General features: G+C 44.7%; 1 protein-coding gene across 9 annotated transcripts in view; it reads left to right on the forward strand.

The window, feature by feature from the left end:
• Positions 1–23,820, forward strand: part of CW7 — a 124,073-nt gene that overhangs the window by 42,057 nt on the left and 58,196 nt on the right. For all 9 annotated transcript variants that reach the window (XR_015267388.1, XR_015267387.1, XR_015267392.1 and 6 more), the window contains exon 11: positions 23,570–23,722. Coding sequence is in view for 2 of the 9 variants with exons in the window: in XM_086808489.1 (XP_086664615.1) it covers positions 23,570–23,722 (153 nt within the window). In the remaining 7 variants the exon portion in view is untranslated. The remainder of the gene's footprint in view (positions 1–23,569; positions 23,723–23,820) is intronic.

The raw sequence follows: 23,820 nt of genomic DNA on the forward strand, positions 1-23,820 counted from the left end.
GAGCAGGACAAGTGTGGGCATGGTGGTTGCAGAGTCAGAATATTCTATGATTCACATGGGGGGTGCCCGGACAGTGTTTAAGATGTGTGGACAACCCTAGGTGTGAAGGGGGAACATTAGAAACATTAAGTTTTAATGTTTATTGGAGTTTGCCCCTAGGCCTTAGTGGCCCTTGGAACTTATTAAGTTGGGGCCCTAGGGATTAAATTGGAAAGGAGTTTTCTCTCTCTTCCCTCTCTCTCTTCCCTTTTTGGGGAATCGTGTAGCAAAAGGAGAGGCTCCCTTCATGCGCTTGTGTACAATCGTGGGAAAGCTCAAGAGGAGGAGAAGGCGGCTGTTTTGCTGCAGACTGTTGCTGTTTTTCTGAAGGAACCAGCCGTACAGCACTGTACGGCCAGTACTGGACTCTCTCTTTCTCTCTCTCTTTCTCCCCTGTTGCTGGCGGCGCACAGAGCTGCTGCTGGTTGGCTGCGCAGAAGCCCTGTACAGGCTGTGCAGTGTGTTTTTCAGCAGGTACACCTGGTACGGCTGCCGTACAGTGTACGGGCAGCAAGGTACAGAAGGTACAGTTGCTGCAGAAGTGTTTACAGGTGCTGGACAGACCTGTGTATGCTGATTCAGGCAAGTACAGAAGTGGACAGCAGGCTGTTTATGCAAGTACAACGCCTGGCACGTATCCCGAGGCGGTACAGACGGGTACTGTGCTGATTTTCAGATCTGTACTGTACAAGGACAGCATAGGAGTGAGCATCAGGAGGAAGATACAGGCAAGTGCAAGCACACGTGTGAAGCAGGATTGTGGGTTCAAGTGCCTGCAGGCACAGATTGGTGCTGTTGCTTCCTCCAGAGTTGTTTCACGAGCTGAACTTGGTAAGCCTTGACTCTGTTCATCTATCTCTCTTTCTATTGCTTGATGTCTGCTACAGGTATGTGTTATCTGGCTCCTTGTGAGAGGAGGAGTATGGCAGATTGACAAGGGATTAAGACAGGGATTGAACAGCACATGTATGTTGAGCTGAGAAAATGTATCAGGCTCTTGAGTTATGCCAGATGTATGCCCATGGCTGGCCTGCTTTGTGAACTTGGCTGATCAGAGGGAGGCACAGTGTGTTGCTTGAAGACACAGATCTGTGTGCATAGATCCTCTGTGCTGAGAAGGATTTGTGGGCAGTCAGATTGGACTACAGGTGTAAACTCTTGGCTGGTTTTTGTGTTGTACTCAGCCATACATATTATTTTAATGGAATAAAGAAATACCGCAAGGGGCGCCAAGCTTTGGGGCCAACAGGTGTCGTTGTGTTTTCAGATTTGGGCACTCTAGCCTCAATCTGTGTTTTTGTTTCTCATCTAGACTACAAGTGGACGGGTGATTGCTCCTACCGCACTCTGGTTTCTATCAGAGGCCGGTTTCAAGGTTCCGTCCCCGGGATCAATCATCAACTTTCTGAAGGGGGTGAGCTCGTGGTTGCTTTGGAGAAAGCCATCGCTGAAAATTCAGCAATCATGTCTGATACAGAGGAAGAGTACTTCTATCAAGAAGAAGAAGAGCAAGAGACTTCTCCTGAAAGAGATGTATCTGAGGATATTTTTGCAGGAGAACAGGCTGCAGATGTTGAGCCTTATGAGGATGTAACACAGCCAGAAGATGTGCATAGTAAAGAGGATGATGATGCTCGGTTCAAAGATCGCTTGGCTGGTGTTATGGATACTTTTATGCAGCTCACACAAAGCGAGAGATTTGCTGAATTTATGAGATCTCGCACAGAGCCCCGCACAGAGCCCCAGAAAAAGAAGAAGAAGGTTCGTTCGAAGAATCTTTCTCATGGTCATAGTGGTACCACTCCACAGGATCCATCTCCTGCCCAGTTTCCGAACATGCAGCATGCTTTTGGTGCTAACCCACAGAGTTCCTTCTATGGACAGCCACCTATTCCTCAGCAGAACATGCATCCAGGGTACTTTGGTGGTGGCTCGGTGTTTCAATCCATGACTGGGGGTTATCCTCAGGGAGGCATGGGTATGTATGGGCCTTTTGGAGCCAATTTTCAGCCTGGCATGCAAGGGAATATGTATGGTGGTATGCAGTCCGGTATGCAAGGAAATGTGTTTGGAAGCATGCAACCTGGGATGCAAGGCAATATGTTTGGTGGCATGCAGCCAGGTATGCAGCATGGAATGTATGGAAACATGGCTGGGATGTATGGTATGCCTGGTGTTGGAATGGGAAATGTTGACCCAATGATGGGTATGAATGTTGGGGGCAGCAATCTCACGAAACCACTTCCATATGATAATCTAACGCCTATGGGAAAGGCGAAGGATTACAAGGAAGGGGGAGCTGCAGTGAAGTTTGACACTTTCAGTGGGGCCAAGGATAAATTGAAGGCACTTACCTTTTTACAGCAGTTTGATGCTGCTTTTTCTGGTGGGAATTACACAGAGTCCTCGAAGGTGAGGAAAGCTGCCACTTTTCTCAAGGGCAATGCTTTGCAGTGGTGGTCTACTCTTCTTTTGCAGGGCATAGCACCCACCACATGGGTCCAATTCAAACAGGTTTTCTCTTCCGTATGGCTCACATCTACATTTGAGGTGGATGTTATGACAGCATGGCACAAGCTGGATGCTTCAAAGTGTGATAGTTTGGAGGATTATAACAAGAAGTTTTGGGAAGCTCTACTCCCAGTGACTTCTTATCGTGCCGTGCCATTATCTGAGCAGGTTGAGAAATATTGTTGTGGGCTGCCCAAGGAGGTACGAGATTATTGTATAAAGACAAGAGTAACGAACATGTCACAGATGATTGAAAATGCTATGACAGCTAATGCGTTACTCACAGGTGGTTCATCTGGATTTAAAGGCAGTAAGAAATTGGGCAAGAAAGCTGAAAAATTTGGGCATGCTTCCCGTGATGCTAAAGGGTCTTCAGAGACAAAGTATAAGAAGTTGCCAATGCCCAAAAGGACTTCTGAGGAAAGACAGGCTTTGAGAGATGCTCAAAAGTGTTTTTATTGTACTGAAGAGGGGCATATGTCATTCAATTGTCCCAAAAGAACGTCCAAGAAGGACCCTGACAATAAAGGAGAGCCCAAGCCAAAGAAACAAAAGCCTTCTGCAGGCTTAGTTCCTGATCTTGTGGGGGAGCAGCTAAGTGGTGAAGCTACAGAGTTGTGCAGGGCATGGGGCAAAGTGAGAGATCAGAATGCTTTGATCTTCTTTGACACAGGTGCTAGAGCTAACTTCATTTCACCAGATTTGGCTGGCCGATTGGGGATTCGCGCAGAGGAGATGGGGCCGCTACATGAGGCAAATATGGCTTGTCCAGGGTATGCAGAACCCGTTACTCCTATCATTGGGAAGCTTCGGCTTCACTTGCAGGGTTATGTGGACAGCGAGGAGTTCTTCATCATGCCTTTGGATGGTTGTGATGTTTTGTTGGGGATGCCATGGTGCCACAGGGTACATGCGGTGGTGGATACTTACAACAGGAAAATTACTCTGACTCATAGAGGGAAAGAGCATGTATTGGATGTAAAACTCAAAGGGGAATCTGTTCCTATTGTATCCGCTTCGGCGATTTCATCAGTAATGAAAAAGCATCTTTCCGCGTACTTGATTTATGTAAAGGATGCACAGGATGATGAGTCTAAGTCTAATTTGTCAATGTTAGATAAAGACAGGGCTGATTTCTTAAGTGAGTTTCAAGACTGTTTTTCCGAGTCATTGCCAGGAGAATTACCTCCTGAGAGGCCAGAAGATCATGCCATAGATCTGATTCCTGGTAGTACTCCACCGAATAGACCGCCGTATCGTGTTAGTGCAGCCCAACAGGAAGAGATTATGAATCAGGTGCAGGAGCTATTGAATAAGGGGTTGATTCAGCCTAGCTCATCACCCTTTTGCTCACCTGTGCTCTTAGTGCAGAAAAAGGATGGTTCTTGGCGCATGTGTATTGATTACAGGGCGCTGAATAAGAATACCATCAAGAATCGATTCCCCATACCAAGGATCGATGACATCTTGGACCGCTTACAGGGCTCCACAGTTTTTAGTCGTATTGACTTGAAAAGCGGGTATCATCAGATACGCATTAGACCCGAGGATGTGCATAAGACAGCATTCCGAACCACATTTGGGTTGTATGAGTTCTTGGTTATGCCCTTTGGTTTGACGAATGCGCCTGCCACATTTAACAGAATGATGGACAGGATTTTCAGGCCTCATAGAGAGTTTGTGGGCACATTCTTTGATGATATGATTGTGCATTCACGAACTGAGGAAGAGCATAGAAGGCATTTGGCCATTGTGTTTGCAGAACTCAGAAACCATAGATTGGTGGTTAATGGCAAGAAGAGTGAGTTTTTCTTGCAGGAGATACATTTCTTGGGGCATATTGTGTCTGGTCATGGAGTCCGTATGGATCCAGCAAAGGTGGAAGCAATACTTAATTGGCCAGCTTTGAGGACCGTGCATGATGTACGCAGCTTTCTAGGATTGTGTTCCTATTACAGGCGTTACATACGGCACTTTGCTGAAATTGCTTCGCCTCTTCATGCTTTGACGAAGAAAGCAACTCCGTTTAGATGGGCTGATCGGGAAATTACAGCATTCAAAAAGCTCAAAGAAAAGCTTACTTCGGACCCAGTATTGGTGTTACCGGACCTCCGAAAGGCTTTTGTTGTCCAGTGTGATGCATGTGGAAGTAGCATTGGTGCAGTTCTCATGCAAGAGGGACACGTGATAGCCTATGAGAGTAGAGTTTTGCAAGATGCCGAGAAGCATTTGCAGGTGTATGAGAAAGAGATGTTGGCTGTAATTCACGCTCTTTCTACATGGAAACACTACTTGCTTGGGGCTGATTTCACTGTGCAGACAGATCATCAGACTTTGCGATATTTCCTCACGCAGACTAAGCTTTCAGAGAAGCATATGCGTTGGGCAAACTTTTTGTCAATGTTTCACTTCCAGATTGTGCATGTGGAAGGCAAAAAGAATGTAGTGGCAGATGCTTTGTCACGCAAGCCACAGGTCTCTGCAGTTTCACTTGCTTATCATCATGAGCTTGATGAAATGAAAGAGCAGTATGCCCATGATGAGGACTTTGAAAGGTTGTATGATCAGATGTCTGAGGGTCAGCGGCATGAGCACTATACTCTCAGAGATGGGTTTTTATTGATGCATGGCAGACTGTGTGTTACCAGGCCATTGCGACTCAAGGTTATGATTGAAAGTCATGCTCCACCGTATGCAGGTCATAGAGGTATTGACGCCACGGTCAAAGCAGTGGACACTTTCTTTTATTGGCCAACCTTGAGAAGAGATGTTGATGCCTTTGTGAGGCAATGCATCGTATGTCAGAAGGTAAAGTTTGACCGTCAGAAGACACCAGGGTTATTACAGCCTTTACCTATTCCGGATAGACCTTGGGAGAGCATTGCCATGGATTTTGTATTTGATCTTCCACGGACACAAACGGGAAATGATGGTATCTGGACAATCATATGCAGGTTCAGTAAGCAGGCTCATTTCATTCCCGTGAGGAAGACAATTAAAGTGGATCATATGGTGAAGTTGTTCATGGCGAACATCTTCAAGTATCATGGCTTGCCTATGTCTATCATTAGTGACCGTGATCCACGGATGACGAGTTTGTTTTGGAGAGGGTTGTTTGACAACATGGGTACAACTCTCAAGTTTTCATCGTCATTTCATCCACAGACAGATGGTCAGTCAGAAGAGGCTAACTCTACAGTGTTGGATCTTCTAAAGTGTTATGTGTCAGAGCACAAGCACCAATGGGAAAAGTATCTTCCTTTGGTGGAGTTTGCATATAACAACACTGTACATAGCTCGACAGGCAAGGCGCCTTTTGAGATTGTAGAAGGAGGGAAGAAGGTTCCACCCATTTTGCATACAAAGGATAAAATTTTTGAGGCTGATCAGTATGTGGAGAGCTTGGATGAAGCTTATCGGAGAGTTAAGTTGGCCCTCCAGAAAACTCAGCAGAAGCAAAAGAAAGCCGCAGACCGTCACAGACGTGATTTACAGTTTGCATTGGGTGATTGGGTTCTTTTGCGTTTTGAAAAGGCTAGACTCAAGAAGATGAAGGGTAAAGAGCGCTTATTCCCTAAGTTGAGTATGCGATATTATGGGCCTTTTCAGGTTTTGGAAAAGATTGGTGAGGTAACCTATCGTTTGAAGTTACCAGATCACTGGAGGATTCACAATGCTTTTCACGTGAGTCTTCTTAGACCTTTCCGTGGGGATGTGCCTGAGGATGTATCAGATGAGGCTCAGCCGGAAGTTGAGGAACTTGATGAGGTTCTGATTCCAGAGCAGATACTGGCACATAAAGAAAGGAAGGTACGAGGTAAAGTTTCCCGTCGCTATCTTGTGAAGTTCAAGAACTATTCACCGATGGATGCGAAGTGGATGGAGGAAGGTGACTTAACAGATTCACCTCAGGTTTTGCAACTTTATCTCGATGCCTTTGAGTTAGAGCCGACTCTTATTGTGGCTCATTCAGGTTCAGCAGAGCATGGGTCTGGAGCATTACCTGATGCTCAAGAGGGGGGTAGCACCTCCACTCCCTTGGTACAGACAGGCTCAGATGACATCTAGAGGTCGCTTGGTGCAGTTTTTATCTCACCCGAAGGTACTGAGGCTGACAGTACATCTGTTTATGGGACTTCTATGATATATGTGTACTAGTCACATGGAGATTTTTGTGGATATGTATGGTTCACAGTGGTATACAACTTGGACTATTACTATGCCATTGGTTTGCAGTGAATGTTGATACATGTGAATGGCTCAGAGAGATTGGGACGCTGATCTTGCCATATTGTATATTTCACTTTGGAAATTTTGATGCATCACCAGAATGCAATCGAGGACGCTTGCCATCTTTCAAGAGGGGGGTATGTCATGGCCCTGTGAAAATGGAGCAGGACAAGTGTGGGCATGGTGGTTGCAGAGTCAGAATATTCTATGATTCACATGGGGGGTGCCCGGACAGTGTTTAAGATGTGTGGACAACCCTAGGTGTGAAGGGGGAACATTAGAAACATTAAGTTTTAATGTTTATTGGAGTTTGCCCCTAGGCCTTAGTGGCCCTTGGAACTTATTAAGTTGGGGCCCTAGGGATTAAATTGGAAAGGAGTTTTCTCTCTCTTCCCTCTCTCTCTTCCCTTTTTGGGGAATCGTGTAGCAAAAGGAGAGGCTCCCTTCATGCGCTTGTGTACAATCGTGGGAAAGCTCAAGAGGAGGAGAAGGCGGCTGTTTTGCTGCAGACTGTTGCTGTTTTTCTGAAGGAACCAGCCGTACAGCACTGTACGGCCAGTACTGGACTCTCTCTTTCTCTCTCTCTTTCTCCCCTGTTGCTGGCGGCGCACAGAGCTGCTGCTGGTTGGCTGCGCAGAAGCCCTGTACAGGCTGTGCAGTGTGTTTTTCAGCAGGTACACCTGGTACGGCTGCCGTACAGTGTACGGGCAGCAAGGTACAGAAGGTACAGTTGCTGCAGAAGTGTTTACAGGTGCTGGACAGACCTGTGTATGCTGATTCAGGCAAGTACAGAAGTGGACAGCAGGCTGTTTATGCAAGTACAACGCCTGGCACGTATCCCGAGGCGGTACAGACGGGTACTGTGCTGATTTTCAGATCTGTACTGTACAAGGACAGCATAGGAGTGAGCATCAGGAGGAAGATACAGGCAAGTGCAAGCACACGTGTGAAGCAGGATTGTGGGTTCAAGTGCCTGCAGGCACAGATTGGTGCTGTTGCTTCCTCCAGAGTTGTTTCACGAGCTGAACTTGGTAAGCCTTGACTCTGTTCATCTATCTCTCTTTCTATTGCTTGATGTCTGCTACAGGTATGTGTTATCTGGCTCCTTGTGAGAGGAGGAGTATGGCAGATTGACAAGGGATTAAGACAGGGATTGAACAGCACATGTATGTTGAGCTGAGAAAATGTATCAGGCTCTTGAGTTATGCCAGATGTATGCCCATGGCTGGCCTGCTTTGTGAACTTGGCTGATCAGAGGGAGGCACAGTGTGTTGCTTGAAGACACAGATCTGTGTGCATAGATCCTCTGTGCTGAGAAGGATTTGTGGGCAGTCAGATTGGACTACAGGTGTAAACTCTTGGCTGGTTTTTGTGTTGTACTCAGCCATACATATTATTTTAATGGAATAAAGAAATACCGCAAGGGGCGCCAAGCTTTGGGGCCAACAGGTGTCGTTGTGTTTTCAGATTTGGGCACTCTAGCCTCAATCTGTGTTTTTGTTTCTCATCTAGACTACAAGTGGACGGGTGATTGCTCCTACCGCACTCTGGTTTCTATCAGAGGCCGGTTTCAGTGCACCACTGAAAAGAGGCAACAATGTATCATAGACATCACGTGAGCTGATATCTGTCTCCTTAGTACATGAAACCAAGGGCTGAACTGCATCTTCCACAAATACAACATCACGGCTAACCAAAATGCGCTTTGTCTGTGGATGATACAAACGATAGCCTTTGCTCTCAGCACTATATCCAACAAAAATACATTTGACAGCTTTGTCATCCAATTTTCTGCGATGTTGCACAGGCACTAATGCATATGCCAGGCAACCAAAAACACGTAAATGGCCAACAGATGGCTTGCGGTCATGCCAAGCCTCATATGGAGTGACAACCTGTAATGCTTTGGTGGGACACCTGTTTAGTACATAAGTGGCACACATGACAGCCTCAAGCCAAAAACCATGTGGTAGACTTTGACTCTTAACCATACATCTTGCCATTTCCATGAGAGACCTGTTTTTTCTCTCAGCCACACCATTTTGCTGTGGTGTATACGGCACTGTACATTGGTGTTTTATCCCACGCTCAGCCAGAAATGCATTAAATTCTGAAGACATATACTCCCCCCCTCGATCTGAACGGAGGGTGCCCATCTTACTTTCTGACACATTTTCAGCCATAACCAAAAACTGTTTGAAGCACAAAAACACTTCGGACTTTGCCTTCAAAGGATATACCCATGCATGCCTGGTAAAATCATCAATGAAAGTCACGAAGTAAAGGTAGTTTCCAAATGATGGAGTTTGCATGGGACCACAAACATCACTGTGAACAAGCTGCAATCTGCGTTCAGCTCTCACTGATCCATCTTTGGGAAAGGAAGCACGCTGCATTTTACCCAATATGCAGCCCTCACAAACATGCTTGACAGGTGCCTCAAGCTTAGGCAAAGAAGACACCATTTCAGATTTCTGCAGGCGCAGCAAACTTGCAAAATTCAGATGACCAAAACGTGCATGCCACAGTTTTGCATTTGAAATAGCCTGCGTATCCATAATAGCACATGCTGAATCCTCTACACATTTGCCATCCATATTGAGCTTATACAGCCCTCGACATAGTGAACCAGATGCTACAATGATGTCACCACAAGAGAGATCATGAACAGTACATCTGTCATCCACAAATTTTACAACCAAACCTGTTTTGGCAAATGCGGAGACTGATAGCAGATTCTTTTTGATCCCTGGCACATACAATGCATCAAAAAGTGTAAAGGTGTTGCCATTTGCAACATTCAGCACAATCTGTCCAACTCCTTTAACGGGATAAGAGGAGTTATTGGCACAAGTGACAGTATTCCCTGTGGGAGCAGACTCAAGGAAAGTGAATAAACTGCGCTGCGAGGTGATATGCTTAGTGGCACCACTGTCAAAGTACCATACATCTGAATCTACTGCAGACATACATGTGTCATGCAAAGATGGGTCATAACTGCACTGCGCATTGAATGCCCATTCTGTATCTAGCACAACATTAGCAGATTCATTGTTAGAAGGAGAGGCATCTGCAACAGCCATACCAGCCTCTTTCTTCTTAGCCTCTTTCGCAGCCAGCTTAGGACACGCTTTGATGACATAATCATTTCCCTTACAGTACTTGCAAAATGTCTTCTGTTTGTCACCCTTCTTCTCATCTTTGTCTTCCTTCTTTGGTTGCGCAGCATTTGCAGATTTCTGCTTACTAGAAGAAAAGCCATCTTTACCTTTCCCGCTTCTCTGACTAGCACCGAAAGCTTGATCTGCGACACGCATACTATTCCTGTTTTGCCTTGACTGGTCTTCTTGCAGCAAAACAGAAACTAACTCCTCAAATGATAAGGCATTGGGATTGCCTTTCATCATCAAGCGAAGAGTGGAAGCAAAACCCTGATAAGAATCTGGTAGACCATTCAAAACAGTCTGCACAAGTGAACTGTCTGACAGGATTTCATCTGCAGAAATGAGCTGCTCTTTGAAATCCTTGATCTTTGTCAAAAAGCTATCCATAGAATCACCTTCGTTCATATGCTCATTCTCCAACTGTTTTCGGAGATAAGCAACACGAGCCTCATTTCTTGCCTGATACAATGTGGCAAGTACATCCCAAGCATCCTTAGAAGTCCTGCAGGAGCGAATATGTGGGATAATGGTACGTTTGACAGACAGCGCAATCAAGGCATGAGCCTGCGCATCTCTACCATCCCAACGAATCTGCTCTGCTGAAAGTGGTGGTTCTCGAACAGCTGCTACAGCACTTGTGCCTGCACCATCATCAACAGTACCTGTTTCTGATGTGTTTGCAGCATTCCCAGCCACAATAGGACGTGCATCAATACCCTGCACAATGTTCCATAACCCCTTTGCTACCAATACATGTCGCATCATATATGCCCACAATGGATAGTTGGTGCCATCCAACTTATCCTCAGCAGCCAACATGCGGAATACATCATTGTTGTCAGCCATGGCCAATGACTGTACTACTAGATGTAAATGCTGTCTGCAAGAGGTAAACCTGTATAAAATCGACCTGTGCTATATAGCACAGCCCAAAACAGACGAATGGGCACCTGTCCTGCAGATTTTAATCTTGACAGAAAATCTGCACAGTAGGACGATTTTGCCTGCGCAGTACTTGGAATGCAAAAACGGAGGGCGAAATGACTTCAGATCAAAATTCTGAAACGACCGAGCCCTACGGGCTCGCCCACGGCATATACTAACCTGCAGACGCTCGTGAAACCTCGTTGCAATCGGAGGAGATGAAGCGGCAGGTGCCGGTGATGCTGCCCGGGAGGAGGAAGCCTGCTCTGATACCAATTGTTGGAATTAGGGTTGCAGGAATGCACACACAACTTCAAGAAGATGAGGAAGCTTGAGCACAACACAGTAGTGTATTATGAGTGCCAAAAATGAAAGATAACAAGCCCTAGAAGATAATGGGCGTATATACAATGCACGGGGGAAAAAACCTCCTAGTGAGGGAAAAAGTGCCCCGGCGGTCCTAAGTGTGTTCACACACATCACTACTATAATATGGTAACAAATCCCCCTCAATCTTGTAACCTAATTGAGCTTGTCTTAAGCTAAATTAGCTTAGCTCATTCATTATGTTTGTTAGTAGGTATCACCCACCCTAGCTTAGCTTAGTACTAATCACATGTTAATTAGATCAGGATTACAATCTAATTAGATAGTTGATTGTCAGTAGTAGAGAGCTTGATCCATGAATTTCAAAATGGTATCAAAGCTTGGTTTAAGCTCTCCATTAGCTTAGCCTTAGCTCACACTAGTCTAATTACTTCACGAATCACCTAATTATTAACTAAGATCAAGCTTATCCTTCTCTTCTACTTGTGGTCCAAAATTGCAAGAGCTTGGTCTCCTCCACGAAGCCACTATTTCTCTTAAAATTTTAGGAGCACATTACCCAACCCTAGGTGCTTCTATACCTTAGAGAGGAATTAGGCGCATCTTTGCTACATAGTCCAAAAACGGTGCTGGAATTCTGACTGGTCTTTTGATGAAAGCTTCGTGCTGGTTAAAATTGGTCCAAGCCCCTTAAGAGCTAGCTTAGAAATGGTGCAAGAACTCTACGAATGAAGACTTGGCCCATTTCATCCACGGATGCGACCACAGCAAGAAAAAACGTGGTCGCCTAATTCTAGACATATTTGGGTTAATTTATGAGTTTTTGAGCTAGTTCTTTGCACAATTCACTTCTCCTCATCTAGTGCAAGAAGTCTATACAAAAAATCCTCTCAATGTTGCATTGTACAAGCCCAATTTTGGCCACCAAAATATGTTACCTTAATCATATTAATTAAGCACTAATCTCACTATCATTAGTGCCGTGTTACCATAAATTGGGCTGGGGTGTAAACTCAGTGTGGGAAGTTCTCTTTTGCATAAAAAATCATTGCATTCTCTTGCATTACTAAAATTGAAGAGATTTTTTTACCATCCTTGTACTGGGACTAGACACTGGCCCGTGAATCATTATCACGTGCAAAGACCTTCCCAACCTTCACACTAAAAATTTGTATGCGATTAGACACTCTAACAAAGCAAAATAAGATCTTGGTAGTAAGACCTTCTTAGTATGAAACGTGTTGAAGTTGACGTCTTCCCTGTGTATAAAAGACCTCAACCATTGAGATGCTGGTTCTCCCTGCTTTAAATGAGGTGGATTCTTGAATACTAGCTCTCCATCCTCTCCTTCCTTGAGATCACCCTTGCGGATGAGATAAGAGAGGTGCCAACTTGCTTGGCTTCTTGCCCACTTCACGAGCCATGGACTCAAAGGTCATATCCACCATAGCATCAGCTTTCCTTGCTTCAATGACGCTTTGTACATGGGGATCTTCATGCAGAAATTTCAGCTCTTGCTTCTTTGCGTGCAAAAGCTTCTTCATGTGCTCCAATTCAGCCCTCAATGCATTGGGTTCATCCTCATGCATAGGCTCTTTTCCACAGGATGGCTGTCCCATGAATGCACTATCATAACCTCTCTCAAGATGTTTGTGCCTTCCAAGCAATGCATCAAAATCACGTGAAGCACTTGATTGATCTCTTGAATTTGGCACCTCCAAAGGATTGCCTTGGCTGTCCATTGAGTCAAGTGTTTGTGTATGCTTCGAATCTCAAAACACCGTGTCTCCTCTTGAGAAAGAGAGACGATCGGGCTTTGATACTAATGTAACCGCTCCCTATAGGAGGCCTACAAATCGGAAGACAAAATACACACAGACTTGACACCAACACTGGAGTCGGAAATGGCCGCTCTCCCTGCTCCCCCCCCCCCCCCCCCCCCTCTCAATACATTTGTGTTTCTTGGAGTATTTATATGTAAAGTGTCACGGGCCAATAAGCAAAATTTCTCCTCACATGGAGTGAATACAACTCAAACAATTGGGTACTTGTTGATGAAGGCTGGACAGTCGAAGAAGTTCCAAGTCACAGGCACACTCCCATCTTCACTGGGTGCACACCTGCCTTTCACTGGTCTTCCAGGATCGTGCACCAACAGACATACCCGTACTAGCACAGGCAAAGGGGTACACCGTGGAGGGAACATTGCCTGGTTCTCCTAGATAAGCTTTGCTTCCGGACTCCCTAGTGTTTCTAACCTTCACTGGCTCTCAGAATTCTGAGGGCGCAGTTAGCACTACCACTCAAGGAAAAACAAACCAAACTAGGAAAGTTTCCTGAGTATGGTTACCATAAACATGCTTTGTTTGTGCTCTGCATAAAACTTAAAGAAATCTTTGAACTTAATTTAGAAAATTTTAGTTTTACACAATAAGAAATACAAGGCACCTGGTATAGCTTGTAGCAGGAGTCAATGGAGATGCATTCCTTTTACCATGCAGTCAGGTCCACCTAGTACAACCATGGGTGTAGCAGGTACAACGCGGTACAATCCACGAGGTACAGTAGGTATAGGTTTGGTACAGCAAGTACAGGTCCTGGTATAGCAAGCATAGGCTTGGTACAACAAGTACATGTCCTACAGGCAGGTACAACATAGGTACAGCAGGTATTGTTCAGGTACAGCAGTTGAGTGCAGTCTGCAGGCAGGTACAACACAGGTATAGCAGGCGGGTACAGTCTGTAGACAGGTACAACACACATACAACAAGCGGGTACAGCATAGGAGGCGGTACAGCACACGTTCAGCAGGTACATCAGTAGCTTCAAGCGGGTACCACACGGCTGTAAGGCAGGTACAGGCACCCCCTTCCATTAGCCACCCACGTGTGTAGGGGGATTGTTTTCCCATGCAATACATGCTTTAATTATTATTAATTATTATTCAAAGGTTAGCTCATGGGCACTCACATTAGAAAGTGTCCGGACCAAATTTTAAATGTGTGAACATCCAAGCTTATTAACATTAAGGTGTACATGACTTTATGAATTTTACATTAGAAAAGGCCAACGAGGGCAATACTTACCACCTGTTCACACGCCACAATAATGTGTCAACAAAAGCAGCACTCCCACGGTACACTAGGGGCATCCCCCTCTAGTGTAGTGGCACGGCAAAACAAGCAAACACACGCAAACAAATCATGCGAAAACAAGTTTATGCATGCAGTCATAAATGCATGTGCACATTAATGGATGAAATCTCCCTTTCATGAAACTTGTACAAAAACTTCCTGTTGGGCACAAAACTGGCGCGACAGAAATATGAATGTATGTCTTGGTCTTCCTATGGAGTGACAATCCCATAGGTAGGACGCCATCCTGGCTATACATGGGTGGTACCAACAGGCTCGTGTCCATACAGCATGAAGCAGGTCACACACGGGTGGCACGAATCTGGCTCCCATCCATGTGACACCAAAAGAGTGGCCCTTTCACATGGGACAGCGGCTTGGCCCCATGTAAACATGGCACAAATTTGGCTGCTCTATGGAGTAACAATCCCAGAAGAGTGGCTCGAGACATGGAGATGGACCAAAAGGTGACAACAACCCTCCACACCTCTAGAAAAATGGAAAAAATACATAGAGAGTGAGAAAAAATGGGGAAACACTACAAACGGGTGGGCACACCTACAACAGAGGCCTTGGTATAGTGTACACATAGGAGATGACTGCTAACATAATTATCCGCCCGTAGGTGATGTCGCCGAGGAAGCAACAAGGGGGGTTTGGAACCTTTTTGCCTCCCACGTGTGTAGCTATATGCCTTGCAAGTAACCCTGCTTGGTCAAGCACACTAGGTTCCTAGAAAAGCAAGTCCTGGGCTTCAAAAATCTCCCCAGTCTCTTTTAGCAACTCGTGGGTTTTAAAAAGTTCTCCCTAACCTCTTTAAAAAAAAAAAACAATAATTATTTTGGACTGGCCTTTGGCCAAGACCCTTGTTGAAATTGAAGGCCACTCCTCGGGAGGTCACCCATCCGAGTAGTATTCACGCCATTGCTTGCTTAACCTCCACCACTCTAATCCCTTCCAAGCCACAAGAACTAGTGGAGGAGGGATGAGAATGGCCCTAGTCTTCTTCTATTACTTACAGATGATTCCATTGGTTGAGACTCTATGCATGTGGGATGTAGGCGGCCAGGCCACAACCTTCCAACACCCTCCCTCGGCCGTTGGGTAGCCAGAGACTGTGATGATATGGGGCCCAGAGGTTGCTCGTACTGTCAGTGATGTAACGGTTGGTACCCTTAGGATTTACCCACACAATCTTCTTTTTGGCCCGTGATTACACCGACATGTTAGACACACACACACACACACACACACTTTTTTTGGTAAATCCATGAACAATATATTATCAATGAAATTTACACGAGTCTCCAAACGGAGAGCCTCAGCGGGAAATCAAAAGCAAAGAGAAACTATTTCCAGGCATGACTGATGAAGATCTCCTTGGTGGCAAGCATCATAAACAGATTGCCGTAAGGAGCGTCTAAAATACTGATAAGATTGCAAAAACGGTTTCCCAAAATATCTCATGTTGTGATCCTGCCATATGGTCCAGAAAACCCAATATCTGACCCAGTACAAAAGTAAAGAGTAATGGACCGTGGTTGTAGGGAGTATGCCAAAAAGCCAAAAGTGTTTCCCAAAAAAAGAGTTAGGGAAACGAAGGCGAAGTAACATGGAAATTTTGCGGATGAAGGCCTTAGTGCTGGAGCACGTCCAAAACAAATGAGGAACCGTCTCAGAAGGGGCCATGCATCGAAGACAAGAAGCAGATGCAATCCTTCGTTTAGCAAGAGTGACCCCCACAGATAAGGAACCTGTAAGACAACGCCATAAGAAAAGCTTTTGCTTGAGAGGCAATTTACTCCTCCATAAATTGCGAAGATTCTTTCGCCACCAAGCAAGTGATTTTGTCATATGCCAAAGAGAATTAGCATGTGAATGAATCCATGGTGATGGCTGGAGGAAAGAGTATGTCGTCCTAACCGTTAGGTCAGAAAGAATAACAGGACGAGAATTTGAGCCCACCGGGTGTAACTGCCAATCCTGTAATCTGTCCCTGTTAGATAAAGGAGGGATGGGAAGAAAAGGCTGCAACAAGTCAACAATTTTCCCCCAAATGAACCTGTGATGCATGGCTAGTGGATAGGAAGCCATAGGCTGAGGGAAGGAAAGCATTTGACCAATAGCATCAACAACATCATTTATGCACCTAATCCCCAATTTGCTGAGATTGTATGCCCGAATCGGCTCTTGCAGGGCCAATGGAGAATCAAAAACAGCACTCTAGTAAATGCTTTCCTGCCGAAGGGAATTGGCATGAGACAAAAGGAAGGGTGCCCAATGAGCATGCGAAAGGACCTGTTTCCAATCGCAAATAAGTGAAGTGGCAAAAGGGCAGCCCGGGATAGAACCTACAAATCTGCCCAAAATGACCTCCCAGTGATCAGTGATCCATGCACCATGTGCAGAAGTGCGTAAGGCCGTGCACATGGTTGCAAGCATATGAGTCCATGGCTGCGTCTGACGAAAAAAGGTGAGTAGGAGAGGAATTTTCCTTGCCAAGACATGATGCGCAATATTCAGCACATTCAATCCGCCATGCATCCTCGGGGAACAAACTTTTGCCATCCGCATAAGTCTTAAAGCTTTAGCAGAAGACTTTGTTTTCCATAACAACTCCATAGCCTGAGACATGAAAGCAGAAGTGTCCTGAGAGGTCCAATGTATCAAAGGCAAATAGTACTGAACATAGGCCATGATAATCGACTGGACAATCCGGAGCCTAACATGGAGTGGCCAGGTGGAGAGCTTCCAGTAGTGGAGCTTGGCATGAAGTTTGTCAAAAATCCACTTTAACTGTTGTTTCCTAGTGATGTACCAGCCAATAGGGTAACCAAGATGGCGGACCACATCATAGGGCTGCATAATGTGTCCGGGCCATAAAAGAACATGCCAATCATATAGATGCAGAGGTATGAGGCTGGATTTGTCAAAATTGACATGCAGGCCAGCAGCCATGCCGTATATAGAGAGAGTGTCCATAAGAGTCTTCAACTGCTGTGGAGAATTATGCTGCATAAAGAAGGAGTCATCTGCATATGCCTGAGCCATAAAGGGAGGGGCTCCAGGAATCTGAAGACCAATGAGAAGGTCCTGCGCGGTAAGATGATCCAAGTATCTGAGAAGTGGGTGAGTGGCAATGGCATATAAGAGGGCACTGAGTGGACACCCTTGTCTGACCGAACGACCCAAGGACCAAGATTGATTAATGAGGCTTGGCATACAGGAGTACTCCCCCAATCATGGAAGCATGGCATAGTTAAACTCATCCCCAAGCGGAATTTGTGTGAGCATCTCATGGATTGGAGGTCCATCACATTGATGCCTGTTGTTTACAAACTCTTTGCTAAAATGCTGGTGCACCGTCTTCACCAAGTGCTTTATGAGGGTCTGCATCCCTTGCAATATGGCTTTGTTCCTAGGCGGCAGATCCATGATAATATTGGCAATGCTCTCATGGCTATTGAATATGCAAAATATTCTGACCAGGATGTTTTTATTTTGCAAGTGGACTTTGCTAAAGCTTTTGACACGGTCAACTGGGATTTTATCTCACAGACAATGGCTCAGATGGGATTCGGGCCAAAAATGGCTAATGTCATCTACTGCTTGTATGCTGACTCTACAGCCCAATGCATCCTTGGCAATCATCTTTCACACACACACACACACACACACACAGAGCATATTATGAGATTCGAGGGTGCTACCATTGCCTTTTCAGAGAGGGATTTGGACCACTCGCTAGAGTCCTGGACTATTGTGATTAGAGATGCTTGGGTTTTATCTCCTGGAGATCCGTAGGCTCAGAGAGTCCATTATCAGGAGCAGACGCCCGACTGGCAGGGAGTCCACTGAGAGACAGGTTACTGACTTCTTTAGAGGGACTACCCGGGAGGACACATTGCCGACAGTCCAGCAACAGGCACCCCGTGGGACGCTAGTTGAGAGAGCTATCCAATTGGGCAGATCCAGACGCTCGAGGGTTCGCGGATCCTCACATCGGAGATGGTGCCTACACCGGAGGATTCAGAGCATCATTGCGAGGCATCGGGCTCGTCCGACCAAGCATCTCACTATGGCAGATATCCAGGCCATCTGGCAGAGACCCATGCTAGAGCTGCTAGGATGATTACCACTCCAGCCATATACTGTTGTACTCACTGTCACTTTTGTACTCCCCCATATTCATGTATTCATGTATCCATGTACTCATGTACCCCAGTAGCATTAGCTTCCCACTTTCCCTAGTTGCTGCTTCCGGATGCTCCCTACTGATGTATTATAGGGCTAGATACTTACCTTCAATTCTTTCTTTTATTTTCGAGACAATGTATTAGATGTCACATGGTTGTAACTTTGGTCTCATAGGTCACTTTGGCCTTTTGAAGACGTTAATATAACATTACATTACACACACACACAAAGAAGTCCTAGTCTCTCCACTACAAATTTGAATTGCTCTCTCTCTCTCTCTCTCTATATATATATATATGTGTGTGTGTGTGTGTGTGTGTGTGTCCATCTACTTGTACACGCATTCGGTCTTCGTTCAGCTCCGTCGAGAGGAGTTGGCAAGCCAACAAGCTCCGCTAACATCCCAACATGCCATCCCCGGCTCTGATACCATGTTGGAAATTGGGGGCCACTCCCCGAGAGGTCACCTATCCCAGTAGTCCCGTAGTTACCGATTTTTCACCCCCGTAGTAGGCGCCCGTTATCCGCTCATAGGCTCTTAATTATCCGCTCATAGGCGATCTTGCCGAGGAAGCACCAAGAGGGGTTTGGAACCTAGAACCTCTTGGTCCTAGACGAACACCTTCACCACTTGAGCTATCACCTCATTGGCCTCTCCAGTCTCTTTTAGCAACTCGTGGGATTTAAAAATCGTCTCCCCAGCCTCTTTTAGCAACTCGTGAGATTTAAACTAGATGCCCGGGTGCCCATCGCTAATAATTACATTATTATAGTCGACTGTGATGCGAACTCACGTATGAGTTATAAGTTTTTCTAGATTTTAATGAGTTTGAACTTGTAACCATTAACTTTAGTAAAGAAGACAATAATATTTAAATAGAGTTAAGTGTGTACACTTACCACTTGCAAAACACATAAAATCACTGCCTTAGTCCCAAACAAGTGTGCACACACGCGTCCACGGGGTGTCGAGGCGTCCCCGTTGCCCGTGGTCATTCACAAGTAAAATACCAGGCAATGTCCAGGCAACAAAACAACTCACACATGCAAGTGCATTTCATAGGTAGATGCTTGTGCTCAATAATTTGGATTAAATCTCCCAACTTGCCATCTTGTTCTCCCTAGAGCAACTGCTCTTTTATGAGTTCACATAACTCACTAGGGTTACTACCCTTCCATGAGTTCACATAACTCACTGGGGCTACCAGTACCACCCTTCCATGAGTGAGTCCATTATGCTCCTAGATACTTCCAAGACAATGTCTTGGAAATCCTTCCATATGTCACAGCTTTTTGGAGGATTGTGACATCCCCCCTTGGCTTCTAGTCAGTTGTCCGCAATTGAAAAGCGTCCATATATGCAGTTGTGGAATGGTCCATAAAACGTGCAAGGTAGCTTTGGATACATGTCCTCTTTGTCTGTCTTCTTAGGGCATTCCTCCAACATCTTTTGCCTTAAATTTTTATGTACACAATGTGATTCTGCATCATCAAATATCCATTATGTATGGAATAGTTTGGGGCTGGTTTACCCCCGCTACAAATCAGCCCATATATGCTCTGTGTGATATGCGTCACGCATATCTGAGAGATCTTGATGATAGGCTACGGTAATGGCATGCACTTGAGGCCTTCAGGAAAGCGCATCAGCTACTACATTCTCCGGAAGTATGTAAAATCTAAAAATGAAACATAGAGAGGAAATTTACCCATCTCATATGCTTTTCAGACAACTTAGTTTGCGTAAGAAAGTACTGAAGACTTTGATGATCCGTCTTAATGGTGAATTCTCCTCCCAACAAATAATGTTTCCACATCGTGAGAGCATGAATCACTGCTAAAATCTGTTTCTCATAAATCTGCAAGTGGAGTTCCGCAAGTTGCAATTGTCGGCTTTCATATGCTACCATAGTCACCAGAAACGTTTCAGGGTTTATGAGGTTTTGGGACAAAACGTTTCGTCTTTCGGTTAAGAAACGCAGAGATTTCATAGTTTTTTCTATATAAATACAATAAAATGGTTTAGAACTTGTAGTTTGTAGAATTATTTGTAGCCCTACCTAGTGCTAGCTAGGCACTTAAAATATGGTAAAAGCTTAGGCAATTGTGGTTACAATTGGGCAATTGGGGAGTTGTGGAATTGTGACTCATGAGAAATTGGGCAATTGTGAGAAATTGGGGATTTATGAGAAATTGGGCAATTGAGAATTTAGGGAATTGGGAATATTTGGAAATTTGTCAGAAATTAGGGGAGAGGAGGAGGAGGAGGAGGAGGAGGAGAAGAAAAGGAGGTGACTGCAGATTGTGTGCAAGAGAGAGAGAGAAAGAGAGATATTAAGCGTCTACTAAAGACCCAATGGGCCTATGAGACCAAAGTGATACAATAATGTCCATGGCATATCTCATCATGGAATGGAAAATAAAACAGAAAGAAAACATAAACATAGCTATCTCACTGGGGTGATACAAAACTGTCCATGGAAACTCATCATGGAATACTAAGAACATAGAAACATGAGAGCAACATCAGCTCAGAGTAGATGGTATACCACTCTCCAAAATATCAAGAATGGGGCTAATGAGTATGGCCGAGAGGTCTTCCTCACCTATGTCACGTGGAAAGGTAGCTCTATGGTGGTGGGGCATGTCTTGGATCTGGAGCTGATGAGGTGATCGTGGTCGACGGGGGGGCCGAGGGTGTTGGGCACTCTGGAGTGTAGAGGCTCGGTCCAAGGTTACTCCTCTCGGGCGAGGTAGGTCCAGAGAAGCTCATGGAGGGACCACAAGATCCACTATGTCGGTGTCCTCCACCTCATGGGTTCGGAAGAAACTGGTGATGGTTGGCTGGCGAGGGAGGGGGCGGGGTGGCTGGAGCCGAAGCTCTCTCAAGAAGGTGTCCTTGTGTCTGCGGAGCTCAAGTAGGAAGTTTCTTTAAAAAAAAAACACTTAGATAAAATTTTTAAAAAAGATATATATATATTTTTAGAAACGAAAAAAATCCCCATTTCTGAAATGCGTTTCGGCCGTTTCGGGGTTTCGGAGTTTCTCAGCCCAGAAACGCGTTTCTATGTGACTATGTATGCTACAACATTTTCTTCTCGGTTTAATACTGCACCAATAAAATCTCCACATGCATCACATTCGATGGAGAATGGTTTATGCAAATTTGGCACAATCAAAACCGGTCGAGACATGATGGCTTGCTTTAAACCATGAAAAGCCTTCTTTTGTACATCTCCTCACTGAAATACAACCTTTTACTTGGTGAGATCATGCAATGGCGAAGCGATTTCAGCAAAGTGCTTAATAAAACGATGGTAATATGAGCACAGTCCTAGAAAACATTAAACTTCATGTACGGTTCGCAACACTGGCCAATCCTTAATTGCTTGCAATTTGGTTGGATCCATGCGTACCCCTTCTCTTGGGTACAATGTGACCAAGGTACTGGATTTCTGATAAGAAGAATTCACTCTTTTTTACTGTTAATGTAGAGCTTGTGACTACGAAGCTCTTCGAACACAATAGCCAAGTGCTCTCGGTGTTGTTTCTCATCTTTGGAAAACACAATGATATCATAAAAAAAAGTACTTGTAAATTGTCTTTGTTTTTTGAAAATCTTGTGCATCATACGATTAAACATGGACGGTGCATTGGTAAGTCCAAATGGCACTACCTGAAACTCATACAGTCCAAACTACGTACGAAAGGCAGTTTTCTTTGGTGCCACACATATTTGATTGAGATCAATTCGGCTAAAACAAGCTGCACCTTCCAACTTATCCAGAATGTCGTCAATGCGTGGGATGTGAAACCTATTCTTTATCGTTACCTTGTTAAGAGCATGATAATCCATGCACATTCTATATGTGCCATCTTTCTTTTGTACCAATAGCACAGGTGAACAATAAGGAGAAGAGCTGGGTTGTATCAACCTTTCTCAAGCAAGTCATTTACTTGCTCCATAATCTCTTCTTGCAGACTTGCACTTACCCTGTATGGAGGCCAATTGGGCGGTGTGCTACCGGGTATCACATCAATATGATGATCTTTAGGATGCTTAGGTGGTAACTCACCAGGAAACACATCTCGAAAACAATCACTATAGCAATGTAGGAAGTTTACTCGCTCTTGAGTTAGTTGATCACATTCTCTCTTTCATGCACGGCACTCTCTCTTACAAAAACCAAGTAAAAACAAGCTGATTTTCATTGACATGTACAAGATTGACAATAGGTATGGTACTTCCTGGAGTACTAGCATCTATAACAATCTGTCTACCTCTATGCATAAAATTGATCTTGTTGGCTTTGTATGATTTCTTTGGCTCCATGTAAGCATGCCAAGGCATTCCCAACAAAACATCACAACGTGTGAGAGGAGCAACCATAAAACTCTCATGATCGAGATAGCCCTGTCTGTGAATGCAGAGTTTGCCAATAATTGGCCTTACATTATCTCCTTTACCCTCAAAAGCTACATCTACATCCATTTGAGTGCCATAATCTGAAACATCCAACCCTATGACAGTGGCCATCTGACAAAAATGAGATTGTCCGTGGATGCATCATCAAAAAGAAATAGTGCAGGTTGATTTTTTAACTGTCCCCATGCTTTACGTATGAGACTCTCATTAGAAGTGTGTCTTGTGTTTCCCTCTACATCCGGCACAACATTTACATGAGGCTTTTCTGTACCGTTACATGCATTCCTTGGGTTTCGTGGGCACTTAGGATATATTTGACCTTTACTACCACATCCAAAACATTTTTCATCACGTACATAATCTATCGTTTGCTATTTTGACAGCCCATGGTCATTACGTTTGCCCCACGGCTTCTTGAATGAGCGTTCCTTTGCATCCTGACCATTATTATTGCTAAGTAGACTTTTCTTTTTGCTGTTCTCATAATATTCAGTAAGGTACTTGAAATTTGGGTTTTTTTCTGTGTTACTGTTACCACTGCATACATTTGGAATCTCATATTGCAGAAAACAAGTTTCATTTTCATTTTCTGGCAATTTCTCTCCCTGGATTGACAGATTTTAGTGGAGCCAGATCATTGCTATTGTGTCTTTTTGAACGCACATGGTGGAGCTGCATTTCCTCCTGAGGACCTTCAAGATCAAGGCTTGAAACGAATAAGCCCAGAAAATTATCTGCTCGGGGAGCCTCAAATCCCAAACACCCCAAAGGTGCGCCGAAAATCCAAGGATTTCTTTCACAACAAGAGATGGAGCTATTAAAATATTGTTGTATTTATCAAATTTCTGTACTTCTTAATATTGCTGCT

This window comes from Cibotium barometz, chromosome 14, assembly GCF_041138505.1.
Source record: "Cibotium barometz isolate CiBa-2024 chromosome 14, ASM4113850v1, whole genome shotgun sequence".
Classification (NCBI taxonomy): domain Eukaryota; kingdom Viridiplantae; phylum Streptophyta; class Polypodiopsida; order Cyatheales; family Cibotiaceae; genus Cibotium; species Cibotium barometz.